General features: G+C 43.0%; 1 protein-coding gene across 2 annotated transcripts in view; it reads right to left on the bottom strand.

Moving 5' to 3' along the window:
• The window catches only part of PHYKPL (5-phosphohydroxy-L-lysine phospho-lyase), a 35638-nt gene that overhangs the window by 14104 nt on the left and 6738 nt on the right, over positions 1–14796 (bottom strand). For both annotated transcript variants that reach the window (XM_028092586.2, XM_028092587.2), the window contains exons 7-8: positions 13688–13770; positions 13204–13429 (exon numbers count right to left, since the gene is read on the bottom strand). In XM_028092586.2, the coding sequence (XP_027948387.1) occupies positions 13204–13429; positions 13688–13770 (309 nt within the window). The remainder of the gene's footprint in view (positions 1–13203; positions 13430–13687; positions 13771–14796) is intronic.

The raw sequence follows: 14796 nt of genomic DNA, 5'->3' as shown, positions 1-14796 counted from the left end.
CACCTAGGTGGCTCAGTCGGTCAAGCATTTGCCTTCGGTTCAGGTCATGATCCCAGGGTCCTGGGATCGAGTCCTACACTGGGCTCCCTGCTTCTCCCTCTGCCTCTGCTTCTCTCTCTGTCTCTCATGAATAAATAAATAAAATCTTTAAAAAAAAGATTTTATTTATTTATTTGAGAGAGAGAGAGAGACTGCAAGCATGAGCAGGTGGAGGGGTAGAGGGAGAGGGAGAAGCAGACTCCCCACTGAGCAGAAGCCTGACGTGGGTCTCGATCCCAGGACCCTGAAATCATGACCTGAGCCGAAGGCAGACGCTTAACTGACTGAGCCACCGAAGCGCCCCAGACAAAATAGATTTTAAAACAAAAACTGTAATGAGAGACAAAGAAAGGTATTATATAATAAAGGGATCAATCCAACAAGAAGACAAAACACTTGTAAATATTTATGCTTCCAATGTAGGTGCATCTAAATATATAAAGCAAATATTAACATATGCAAAAGGAGAAACTGATGGTAATACAGTAATAGTAGGGGGACTTTAACACCCCACTTACATCAATGGAGAGATCATCCAGACAGAAAATAAGGAAACACTGGCCTTGAATGACACATTAGACCACATGGACTTAACAGAACATTCAGAATATTCCATCAAAAAAACAGCAAAATACACATTTTTCTTAAGGGCACATGGAACATTCTCCAATACAGATCACAAGTAAGGCCATAAAACAAGTCTCAGTAAATTTAACATGAATGAAGTCACATTGAGCATCTTTTCCAACCACAACAGTATGAAAGTAGAAATCAATTACAATAAAAGAACTGGAAGAAACACAAACACATGGAGGCTAAACAAGATGCTATTAAACAACCAATGGGTCAATGAATAAATCAAAGAGAAAAAAAAAAAACACTTGAGACAAAAATGAAAACACAATGGTCCAAAATCTACGAGAAACAGCAAAAGCAGTTCTAAAGGTATAGTGACACAGATCCATCTCAAGAAACAGGAAAAATCTTTTTTTTTTTTAAAGATTTTATTTATTTATTTGACAGAGAGAGACACAGCGAGAGAGGGAACACAAGCAGCGGGAGTGGGAGAGGGAGAAGCAGGCTTCCCGCTGAGCAGGGAGCCCAATGCAGGGCTCGATCCTAGGACCCTGGGATCATGACCTGAGCTGAAGGCAGACCCTTAACGACTGAGCCACCCAGCACCCCAACAGTAAAAATCTTAAATCAATGATCTAACCTCATACCTAAAGGAATGAGAAAAAAAAAGAACAAAGTCCAAAGTTAGTAGAAGGAAGAAAATAAAAATCAGAGTGGAAATAAATAAAATAGAGATTAAAAAGGAAAAAAATAGAAAAGATCAATGAAATTAAGAGCTGGTTCTGTAAAAAATAAACAAAACTGAAAAATCTATAGTAGCTAGACTTGTCAAGAAAAAAGAGAGAGGAACAAAAAAAATTAGAAGTGAAAGAGAAGTTACAACCGATACCACAGAAATACACAGGATCATAAAAGATTTTCATGAACAATTATATGCCAATAAATTGGACAACCTAGAAGAAATGGATAAATTCCTGGAGACATCCTATCTTCCAAGATTGTATCAGGAAGCAGAAAACCTGAACAGATTATTACTAGTAATGAAATTTAATCAGTAATCCAAAAACTCCCCAAAACCAAAAGCCTAAGGCCAGACAGCTTCACAGGTGAACTCTACCAAACATTTATTTTTATTTATTTTTAAAGATTTTATTTATTTATTTGACAGAGAGAGAGAGAGAGAGAGAGAGCACAAACAGGGGGAGGGGCAGAAGGAGAGGCAGGCTTCTCAATGAGCAAGGAGCCCGAAGTGGGACTCGATCCCAGCACTCTGGGATCATGACCTGAGCCGAGGGCAGATGCTTAACCAACGCGCCCCTCTACCAAACATTTAAAGAGTTAAGACCTATCCTTCCCAAAATTTCAATTTATTCCAAAAAACTGAAAGGGAAGGAATGCTTCCAAACTTATTTATGTGGCCAGTATTACTGTGATACCTAAATCAACGACATTGTTAAAGAAAAAAGAAAAAAATTACAAGCCAATATCCCTGATGAACATAGATGTAAAAATCCTCAACGAAATATTAGTAAAGCAAATTCAGTTAATACGTTAAAAGGATCATACTCCATGATCAAATGGGACTTATTCCCAGGATGCAAGGATGGTTCAATATCTGCAAGTCATTCAATGTAATGCACCACATTAACAAGACAAAGAATAAAAATCATCCAATCAGCTCAAAAGATGAAAAAGCATTTGACAAAATTCAACATCCATTCATGATAATAACTCTAAAAAAGGTGGGTATAGAGGCAACATACCTCAACATGATAAAGGCCATATATGACAAACCCACAGCTAACAACATACTTAATGGTGAAAAGTTGAAAGCTTTTTCTCAAGGTCAGGAACAAGACAAGGACGCTCACCCTTGCCACTTTTATTGAACACAGCACCTGCAGGTCCTAGCCATAGCAGTCAGGCAAGAAAAGGAAATAAAAGGCATCCAAATTGGAAAGGAAGAAGTAAAACTGTCACTATTTACAGATGAGCTACTACAATATAGGAAACTGTAAAGCCTACACCCAAAACCTATTAGTTTAACGGAATTCGGTAAAGTTGCAGGATACAAAATGTACAGAAATCTGTTCTTTCCTTTTTTTTTTTTTAAGATTTATTTATTTATTTTGGAGAGTGAGAGAGAAGTGGGGAAGGATAGGGAGAATCTTAAGGAGACTCCCTGCTAAGCCTAGACCCTGACGTGGGGCTCAATCCCATAACCCTGAGATCACGACTCTAGCCAAAACCAAGAGTTGGCTTTGAAGTGACTGCACTACCCAAGCGCCCCTGTTGTGTTTTCATCTCCTAGTAACAAACTATTGCAGAAATTACAGAAACTATCCCATTTACAACTGCATCAAAAAGAATAAAATAACTAGGTATAAATTTAATTGAGGAGATGAAACACCTGTAGTCTGAAAATGGTAAGACAATGATGAAAGAAATTGAAGACGACACAAATAAATGATAAGCTATACGGTGCTCATGGATTGGAGAAATTAATATTACTAAAATGTCCATACTACCAAAAGCAATCTACAGATTCAATGCAATCCCTATCAAAATACCCAATGACATTTTTCACAGAACTGGAACAAATAACCCTAAAATTTGTATGGAACCACAAAAGACTCTGAAGAGCCAAAGCAACCTTGAGAAAGAGGGACAAAGCTGGGGTATCATGCTCCCAGATTTCAAACTATACTACAAATTATTGTAACCAAAACAGTATGGTACTGGCACAAAACAAAACACACAGATGAATGGATCAGAATAGAGAGCCCAGAAACAAAATCACACTTATATGGCCAATTAATCTACAACAAAGGAGGCAAGAATATATAATGGGGAAAAGATAATCTCTTCAATAAATGGTGTTAGAAAAACTGGACCACTTTCTTACATCATATATAAAACTAAGCTCAAAATGGATTAAAGATTTAAATATAAGATGTAAAACTATAAAACTCCTAGAAGAAAATAGGCAGTAAACTCTTGGACATTTGTTTAAGCAATACGTTTTTGGATCTAGACAAGGGCAACAAAAGCAAAAATAAACAATTGGGACTACATCAAATTGAAAAAACTTTTTTGCACGGTGAAGGAAATCATCAACAAAACCTACCAAATGGGAGATGTATGCAAATAACAGATCTCATAAAGAGTTAATATCCAAAATATATAAAAACTCAGAAAACTCAGAATCAATTGTTTTTTAGATTCCACACAAAAGTGAAATCATATGGTATTTGTATTTCTCTGACTGGCTTATTTCATTAGCATTATGTCCTCCATCTCCATTTGCGTTGTTACAGATGGCAAGATTTCATTCCTTTTTTATGGATGAATAAAATTCCAGTGTGTGTGTGTGTGTGTGTGTGTGTGTGTGTGTGTGTGTGTGTGTAAGAGAAGTTACAACTGACTGAACTACCCAGGGGTGCACGCGCGTGTGCACATGCGCACACGCACGCGCGCGCTCACACACACACACACACACACACACACACTACATCTTCTTTATCCATTCATCAACTGATGGCTGCTTCCCTATCATAGCTCTTGTAAATAATGCTGCAATGAACACAGCAGTACATAGGTCTTTTTGGATTGGTTTTAATTTTCTTCAGATAAATTGCTAGAAGTAGATTTGCTGGGTCATATGGTAGTTCTATTTTAACTTTTTCCAGGAACCTCTGCACTCTTTTCCATAGTGGCTGCACCAGTGTACATTCCTACCAACAGTGAGTGCACGAGGGTTCCCTTTTCTCCATATCCTCGCCAACACCTGTTATTTTTTTGTCTTTCTGATAACAGCCATGCTGACAGGTGTGAGGAGATATCTCATTGTGGTTTTGATCTGCATTTCCTTGATGATGAGTGACGTTCAGTATCTTTTCATGTGTTTGTTGACCATCTGTATATCTTCTTTGGAAAAATGTCTATTCAGGTCTTCTGTCCATTTTTCAACTGTGTTTTTTTGTTTTGTTTTGTTTTTATGTTGTGTAAGTTCTTTACATATTTTGGATATTAACCCCTTACTAGATGTCTGATTTGTAAATATCGTCTCCCATTCAGTACGCTGCCTTTTGTTTTTTTGGTACTTTTCTTCTCTGTACAAAAGCTTTTTAATTTGATATAATCCTATTTGCTTATTTCAGCTTCTGTTGCTGGCCAACTTTGACCAGGGTGCCAAGACCATTCGATGGGATAAAAATAGTCTTTTCAGCAAATGGTGTTGGGACAACTGGTATCCACATGCAAGTGAGTCAAATTACCCCCACCTCATCCCTGATGCAAAATATTAGGTTGAAATAAACCAAAGACCTAAGTTTGAAAGCTAAAATTGTAAAATCCTTAGAAGAAAGCAAAGGTGTAAATCTTCATGACCTTGGATTAGGCAGTGGTTTGTTAGATAGGACTCCAAAGCACTAGTCAGCAAAGAAAAAATAAACTGGACTCCAGCAAAATTAAAATCCTTTGTGCTTCAGAGGAGACTACAAATAAAGTGAAAAGATAACTCAGAAATGGGAGAAAATATTTCCAAATTATCTATCTGATAAGGATTAGTGCCTGATAAAGTATTCTTACAACTCAGCAAAACGAGACAAATAACCCAATTTAAAAATGGGCAAAGGACATGAGTAGACATTTTCCAAAGGATATATGTGAATGGTCAATAACCACATAAAAAGATGCTCAACATCATTAGCCACGGGGAAAATGCAAATCACAACGAAATACTACTTTGCACTCACTGGGATGGCTATAATAAAAGACGGAAAATTACAAATGGTGGAGAGGAAACGGAGGAATTGGAACCCTCATACATTGCTGGTGGGCATGTAAAGTGGTACAGCAACTTGAAAAAAGTCTGTCAATCCTCAAAAAGTTAAACCTAGGGTTGCCATATGATCTAGCAATTCCAATCACAGGGACATACTCAGTAGAACAGAAAATATAGGTTCAAAAAAACACATGGACGCAAATGTTCACTGCAGCATTATTTATAATAGCCAAGAAGGGGAAATGATCCAAATGCTCATTAAGTGAAGAAGGGATAAGTGAAATGTGGCATATTCATACAACGGAATTATTATTCATCCCTAAAAAAGAATGAAGTACTGATTCATGCTAGAACACGGATGAACCTTGAAAGCATTAGGCTACATCACAGAAGTCAGACACAAAAGATCTCATGTTTTTGTGATTCCATTTACATGAAATGTCAAGAATAGGCAAATCCGTCAAGACAGAAAGAAGGTTAGTGATTGCCAGGACTTATAGAGAGAAGGCGATGGGGGAGTGACTGCTAATGGGGCTGCATTTTGGGTGATGAAAACATTCCAGAATTAAGACAGTAATGGTGGTTGCACAACTTGGTGAGTACACTAAACACCACTGATTTGTACGTGAATTTGAACCCACTGAATTTGTATTTAAAGTTTATTTATGTGTTGAAGTAATCCATACATACAACATGAGGCTCGAACTCACGACCCTGAGATCAAGAGTTGCATGCTCTTCTGACTGAGCCAGCCAGGCGTCCCTGAATTTGTATTTATTTATATTTTATTTATTTATTTATTTATGAGAGTGTGTGTGTGTGTCCACGAGTGGGGGGGGGGCAGAGGGAGAAGCAGACTCCCCGATGAGGAGGGAGCCCGATGCGGGGCTCGATCCCAGGACCCTGAGGTCATGACCTGAGCTGAAGGCAGCGGCTTGACTGAATGAGCCACCCAGGTGCCCCAATTGTATTTAAGAGAGTGAATTTTATCAGTATGTAAATGATATTTCAACTGAAAAAGAATGGATGATTTCAGCTTTTTCTACATCACTACAGGGTGACAACGGAATATACTTTTAACGTGTTGGAGGAAAACAGGACCTAGATTTTATATTTAGCTATAAAATATATATTTATATATATTTAGCTAAAATATATAAATATGGGGGCTCAGTTGGTTAAGTGTCCGCCTTCAGACTGGGTCATGATCTCAGGGTCCTGGGATCGAGCCCCGCATAGGGCTCCCTGCTCAGCAGGAGGCCTGCTTCTCCCTTTCTCTCTGCCGCTCCCCGTCTGTGCTCTCTCGTTTGTGCACTCTCTAATAAATAAAATCTGTAAAAAAAATAAAATATATAAATATGAGGGCCTGATAAAAATATTCCTTAGCACACAAGATTTCAGAAGGTTTGCAATATAAAGGCTTGCACTGAAAATAATTCGGGATGAAATACATTTTAATTTTTTTTGGTAGATTTTATTTATTTGATTTATTTATTTTATTTGATTATTTATTTGATTATTTATTTTATTTATTTGATTTATTATTCATTTGACAGAGAGAGAGAGAGAGAGAGAACACAAGCAGGGGGAGCAGCAGAGGGTGAGGGAGAGGGAGAAGCAACTCCACTGAGCAGGGAGCCCGAAGCGGGGCTTGATCCCAGGACCCTGGGATCATGACCCAGGCTGAAGGCAGACACTTAACTGACTGAGCCACTGAGGCGCCCGGGATGAAATACTTTTAATACAGATACTAAATTAAATAGGAAGGATTAAAAGAGACAGAAAAGTATGATAAACTGAAATTATAAACGAGGATGTTAGCAAGAGATCTAATTATATCAAGTTACATTAAACTTAAATTGTCTAAGGTAATCACTTTAAAGTCAAATATTGACAGATTTGGACAAAAAACCAAATCCTAGATACATGCTTGTTAAAACAAACATACCTAAAGCTAATCAAGAGCTGGAGAAGCTTTATAACATCAGATAAAATACAATTTAAGAGCCAAAATCATTATTAGGAAAAAATTATTCCTTATGATAGATTCAATTCCTGGAAAACTGGACTATTTTACACCGTGTATAAAAATTAACTCAAAATGGATTAAAGATTTGAATATAAGACCTGAAACCATAAAACTCCTAGGAGAAAACATACATGGTAAGCTCCTTGACAACATTCTTGGCAATTTTTTGGATTTAACATCAAAAGCAAAGGCAACGAAAGCAGAAATAAACAAGTGGGACTACATCAAACTAAAAAGCTTCTGCAGAGCAGAGGAAACCACCCACAAAACAAAAAGGCAGCTGACCAAATGGGAGATAATATTTGCAAATCATTTATTTGATAAGGAGCGAATATCCAAAACATAAAGATTTCATGCAAGTCAAAAGCCAAAAAAACAAAGAATATGATTAAAATGGGCAGAATATCTGAATAGACATTTTCCTGAAAAGACATACAGATGGCCAACAGGTACATGAAAAGGTGCCCAACATCACTCAGCATCAAATCCACAATGAGATATCGCCTCTGAGAATGGCTATTACCGAAAAGACAAGAAATAGCAAGTGCTGGCAAAGATGTGGAGAAAGGGAACCCTCATGCACTGTTGGTGGGAATGTAAATTGGGGCAGCCACTCTGGAAAACAGTATGGAGGTTCCTCAAAAAATTAAAAATAGAGCTACCATATGATCCAGAAATTCCACTTCTGGGTATATATCAGAAGGAAACGAAAGCACATTATCTTGTAGAGATATTTGCACCCCCGTGTCAATTGCAGCACCATTTTCTTTTTCTTCTTTCTCTCTCTCTTTTTTTTAAGATTTTATTTATTTATTTGACAGAGAGAGAGACAGCGAGAGAGGGAACACAAGCAGGGGGAGTGGGAGAGGGAGAAGCAGGCTTCCCGCGGAGCAGGGAGCCCGATGCGGGACTCGATCCCAGGACCCTGGGATCATGACCTGAGCTGAAGGCAGACACCCAACCGAGCCACCCAGGTGCCCCAACAGCACTATTTTCAATAGCCAAGACATAGAAGCGACCTAAGTGTCCGCACATGATTGAATAAATACAGAAAATGCGTATATATACACAATGGAATATTATCCCATCATAAAAAAAAAGGAAATCTTGCCATTTGTGACAGCATATACCTTGAGAACATTATGCTAAGTGAAATCAGTCTGACAGAGAAAGACAAATTCTGGACCTCACTTATTTGTGGAATCAAAACAAAGAGCAAAAAACAGGGGCGCCTGGGTGGCTCAGTTGGTTAAGCGTCTGCCTGTGGGCTCAGGTCACCATCTCAGGGTCCTGGGATTGAGTCCTGCATCGGGCTCCCTGCTGCTTGGGAGCCTGCTTCTCCCTCTGCCTCCATCTGCTGCTCCCCGCCCTGCTCGTGCTCTCTCTCTCTCAAAGAAATAAAATCTTAAAAAAAAAAAAAAAAAAAAAAGCAAAGAACAAACCCAAAATGGGACGCTTAGATCCAGAGAACATATCAGTAGTTGCCACAGGTGGCGGTGGTGGGGGATGGGTGAAGTGAATGAAGTTCGTCAAAAGGTACAAACTTCCAGTTACAATAAATAAGTTCTGGGGGTAAAATGTGAAGAATGGGGACTATAGGTAATAATACTCTACCGTATTTTTGAAAGTTACTAAGAGAGTAGACCTTAGAAGTTCTCATTGCAAGAAAAAAAAATCTGTAACTATGTGTGGTGATGGATGTTAACTAGACTTGTTTTGGTGATCATTTTGAGATAAATATCGAATCATTATGTTGTGTACCTGAAACTAGCATGTCAGTCATACCTCAAGTTTTAAAAAAGAGGCACCTGGGTGGCTCAGTCGGTTCAGCGTCTGACTTTGGCTCAGGTCAGGAGTCCAGGGCCCTGGGATCGAGCCCCGCATCAGGCGCCTTGCTCAGTGGGGAGCCTGCTTCTCCCTCTCCTTCTCCCTCCGCTCATGTTGTCTCTCTCTTTCTCAAATAAATAAATAAATAAAATCTTTAAAAAAAAAACAAAGATTCAATTCCCAGGGTGCCCGGCTGGCTCAGTAGGTAGAGCATGTGACTCTTGATCTCAGGGCAGTGAGTTTGAGCCCCACATCGGGTATAGAGATTACTTAAAAATATACTCTTAAAAAAAAAGATTCAATTCCCAATGAACGTATAGAAATAAAAAATATGTATATGTTTAATATATATGAAATAAAGCAAAAAATCGACAGTATTACAAGGAAAAACTGATCAGTTTCTCAGATCACACTTCCCAGCATGGAGCCCAATGCGGGGCTTGAACTCATGACCCTGAGATCAAGACCTGAGCTGAGATAAAGAGTCGGACGCTTAACCAACTGAGCCACCTAGGTGCCCTGGTCCTCACAGTTTTGAACTTAGAATTCCCTGAAAATTACTGAAGGACCCAACCTACACAATTGACAAAGGACTATTATCAAGAATATGGGGGCGCCTGGGTGGCTCAGTCGTTGGGTGTCTGCCTTCAGCTCGGGTCGTGATCCTGGAGTCCTGGGATCGAGCCCCATGTCAGGCTCCCTGCTCAGCGGGGAGCCTGCTTTTCCCTCTATTGCTCCCCCTGCTTGTGCTCTCTCTCTCAAATAAATGAAATCTTAAAAAAAAAAAAATGTGTGCGCGCGCGTGCCTGTTTATATACATACACACACAAATGCATATAGAGGCACACAAAGCTAGTTTTAAATAAGAAAAGCTCTAGTAACTCAATCAAGAAATGGGCAAAAGAAAAAATAGGCATTTTGCAGAACAGGAAACACATGGCCAATAAACATATGAAGATATCTAAAATACAGAACTTATAAAACTCAACACCCAAAAAACAAATGATCCAATTTAAAAACGGGCATAAGCCATTTCTTCAGAGAAGACATCCAGATGGCCAACAGACACATGAGCAGATGCTCAACATCACTTACCATCAGGGAAAGGCAAATCAAAACCACAGGAGATATCACCTCACGCCTGTCAGAATGGCTAAAATCAACTCAAGAAACAGGTGTTGGCGAGGATGTGGAGAAAGAGGAACCCTCTTGCACTATCGACGGGAATGCAAACTGGTGCAACCACTGTGGAGAATAGTATGGAGGTTCCTCAAAAACTTAAATATTGAGCTACCTTATGACCCAGCAATCACACTATGGGGTAGTTACCCAAAGAATACAAGAACACTAATTCAAAGGGATACATGCACCCCTATGTTTATAGCAGGATTATTGTTATTTTTTTTAAAGATTTTATTTGAGAGAGAGAAAGAGCGAGAGCAGGAACACAAGCAGGGGGAGTGGGAAAGGGAGAAGCACGCTTCCTGCGGAGCAGGGAGCCCGATGCGGGGCTCGAACCCAGGACCCTGGGATCATGACCTGAGCTGAAGGCAGATGCTTAACGACTGAGCCACCCAGGCGCCCCTACGGCAGGGTTATTTATAACAGCCAAGATATGAAAGCCGCCCAAGTGTCCACTGACTGATGAATGCATAAAGAAGTGGTATATTTATGCAACAGAATATTATTCATCCATAAAAAAGAACAACATCTTGCCATTTGCGACGATATGGATGGACCTAGAGCGTATGAGGCTAAATGAAATGTCAGAGACAGACAAAATACTATGATTTCACTCATATGGAATTTAAGAAACAAAACAGACAAGCAAAGGGAAAAAACAGAGAGAGAGACAAGTCAAGAAACAGACTCTTAACTCTAGACCACAAACTGATGGTCACCAGAGGGGAGGGGGTGGGGGACGGCTGAAGTAGGTGTAGGGGATTGAGGGGTGCACTTGTGATGAGCGCCGGGTGATGTATGAAGTGTTGAATCACTACGCTGTACATCTGAAACTAATATTACACTGTATGTTAACTGGAATTACATTAAAATAAGAAAAAAAATACATAAAGATGTTTCACATAGTTTGAAACCAGGCAATGGCATGTCAAGACCATTCCCTGATTTGAGGGGTTACCATTTTACACCCCACTTGCCTGGCAAGCATTAAAAGGTGTTTGAGAGGAAACAGACCCACAGAATCTCTTATCCACCACTGGTAGTTAACTTGTGAACTACTTTGGAAAACAGATGTCATCATCTCTTAAAAATGGAGAGTGAACACAGATCCCATGACCCAGCAAGTCCACTTTTAGAAAAACTCTTGCATGTGCACAACAGAAACTTATAAAAATTGTTTATAGCCCCCAAAACCATGGGAACATCCCCAAAGCACATCACCGGGAATGGACAAGCGGATCACGGCACATTCAGACAGTGGCATATTATGAAGCAGTCCAACTTCGGTGACCAGTAATGTGGACGACTCTCAGTAATATCACGTTAGGTGCAAAAAACCAATCTCCCAAGAGAACACATGGCATTACACACTTTTTATAAGGATGAAAAACAACTAGAATGAACAATGAACCCGGAGGTGGTTATCGGGCTGGGGGGTAGGGGGGCAGCAATATGGGTAGAGACAGGTTACCGTCCAGGGCCTAACTTTTACTTGGAATGATGGCTTCTTGGATGCTTACGACATTAATAAAAGTAATTATTACTTTAACTGGTTAATGAGGAGAGAACCGTGCAGGGACAGAGGTTTATATAATCTAACTACGTGCACTTCAGGTCAAGACAAAGAAACAACAACAAAAAAGCTGGATCGTGCTCCACTGGGTAGTCTGTCCCCAGGGCTGGTCCTCCCACACCTCTCCTCTTCTTGGCACCACCCCCCCCACGTCCCTTGTGCTGTCTCCGTGCTGAGCACTGACGTCTCACCCCTTCCATCAAGCCCTTCTCTACGCCTCCCCGATCAGGTGTCTGTGGGTCTGTCTTCCTCAATGGGGAGCTTGTCCAGGGCAGAGGCTCTGTCTGCGTGTCCCCTGGGCGTCGAGTGACAATCTGCCGAACTGTCAGCCCTCACCCCTCACGACCTTCTCTGCCAACTCTCGACCATCTTGCCCAATCCTGACATGTTTCCGTCTCCAATTCAACCCGGCTCTTTTTTTGGGAAGTCACAGTGAGTTCTTCCCCTCGCTGCCTTCCCTTCCTATCTCTTCTCTGTGGCCGGTGCCCAGACTTGGGCCTCCTCCTCTCTTGCCTGCCTCACGGTTGGTTCTTTCTCCACACTGATCGCCAGAGATCCTTCTACGGCGTATTTCACATCTCCTCTACCCCCAGTGAAAACCCTTCCATAGGTCGTCACTGCCCTCGGGACCAGTCTGGACTCCTCAGCTATTTCTAAGGAAGCCCCTGGGGACCACCATGCTCCCCTCACCCACTGTGTGTTCTCTCAGCCAGCGAACATGCTGTGGCTTCTCCAGCAACACAAGGACTCGCTTCACTTAGCGGAAGCTCTCTAGTCTGTACCCCAAGGACGGGGAGCCATGTTCTCCTCAAAGCTCCTACTGGAATATCAACTCTGTCCCCAGACCATGCGTCATCCAAACAGATGGAGCTCCTCACACACCTGCGTCGGCTCAGGCACAGGGCCTGGCACACAGCAGGTCGTGCCTGCTGGAAGGGAGGGAGGGAGGGCCCCTTGTATTCTTTCTGCATACTTTACAAGGCACGATCTCTTGTGACAGTCTTTGGATTGATGCTAGTTTTTAAGGTTGTATGTTTTTTTCCTCTGACCTGCGGTAACTGCCGAGGACAGCATCTTAGGAATCTCTGTGCTGGGCACAGTGCTAGGCCTGGGGCCTTTGCTCATTAAGGACAAGCATGGTGAGGTCTGACAGACCCCAGAGTGCTCCCTTGCCCTGGAGCCTTCACTCACCGTGTTGAAATACTCGACGCCGGTAGCTTCAAAGGCCCTTGCCACAGCTTGGGTTGTGGCCACGCAGGCTACTGGGTGGCCATTGCCAATGGACTTGCCCATGGTGACAATGTCGGGGACAAAGTCTTCTCCCTGTAGCTGGAAGGCCCAGAAGTGCTTGCCTGCTCGGCCAAAGCCCACTTGAATCTCATCTGCGATGAAGAGCCCTCCAGCCCCATGGATGTGCCTATGGCAGAGGACACACAGCTGACGGGGTCTGTGGTAAGAGGAAATCGGACCAGGAGCTGGGGGGTCTTGGACGCTGAACCCTGGCTCTGCCAGCAGTAAGGCGGGGGCATTAGGCAGGTGGCTGGCTTTCTCGGGGCCACCATTTCTTCTCAAAATTCTGGCCAATAGGCCAGGCTGAGACTGGAATTTGGAACAAAGGTCGGGAAGCCCCATTACGGCCCTGCCCTCCCTGAGGCACCCCGTCCCAGCTACTCACTCTGCCACTTCGGAGAAGTAGCCAGCCGGGAGAATGATCTGCCCCGCAACACTGGGCAGAGACTCCACAAAGAAGGCTGCGATCTGTGGAGGAGAGAGAACGCTGGGGACACCACCGGGGAGGCACTGGGTGGTAGGCTAGGCGCGGCCTGCCAATGCTGGCTCCTGGCAGGATGAGTCACCGGCATCGCCGTGTGGCCCCTTGGGGCTCCAGATCACATCTGGTCTGGGACTGGGTTTTCTTTCAGGCCGCAAACCAACTCTTAACACGTGGAATTCTCCAGACTCCTTGTACTTAGCACGTCCCGGATGAAAGGCACTGATTTCTCCCTCCTTGGCCTGTTCCCTCCCTGCCCCGCCCAGTGACTCCCATCAGCCCCACTGAGAGAAATGAGGCCCCCCTCCGTGATGCATCGGGCAGCACAGCCTCTGCCTCTCCACCGTCTGTACACCCCACGCATCCCCTCTGCCCTGACACACCTGTGTCGGCCTCTCGCGGGTGTCACCTCACGGGACGCCTCCTGCAGTCAGTCCGTCCTCCAGTGGCCACCAGGCCGATCCTCGGCCCAGTCACTGAACTCATCACTGTCCTGCTTAAACCCCTTCAGGGACCCCATTTCTCACAGCTGTGACCTCCAAGCTACGTCGGGTCTCGGAACTGCTTCAGAGACTACCGCCCAGATGGGGGGCCGACAGGACAGGAACTGGCCGCCCCTGCTGCCCCCGGAGCTGTTGCTTTCCTGGTTTTCTGCAAGCGGAGGTAAAGCGTCTAAAACGCACATGCCAAGCTCCCCTGATCTGGTTCTGCCATCTGTCTGGCTTCACCGCCTGCTTGTCTTGGCCGTCCATCCTGCGTTCAGCTGTCACTGCACCAGCGAGGCCTTCCAGAAAGCCCTCACGCCAATAGCTGACTCCCTCCCGCTGCTGTCGCCATGGCCACTGCTCCCCCAGGGCACACACACCTCTCCGGTCTGCCCCTGCGCTCCATCTCGCTGCAACACCCTGGGTGGGGCCTCCTGACGGCAGCAGGCCGGCCCCACGCCCGTGCATCCCCCCGACTCATCACTCTCCCTCTGAACACCCTTCGGAGCTTTCCAGTGGCCTCCAGCC

This window comes from Eumetopias jubatus, unplaced genomic scaffold (genome assembly GCF_037043125.1).
Source record: "Eumetopias jubatus isolate StellerSeaLion01/CBP00866 unplaced genomic scaffold, mEumJub1_p1.0 scaffold_5, whole genome shotgun sequence".
NCBI classification, from domain to species: domain Eukaryota; kingdom Metazoa; phylum Chordata; class Mammalia; order Carnivora; family Otariidae; genus Eumetopias; species Eumetopias jubatus.
The sequence above is the reverse complement of the archived record's forward strand: the minus strand, read 5'-3'. Positions and strand labels throughout refer to the sequence as shown.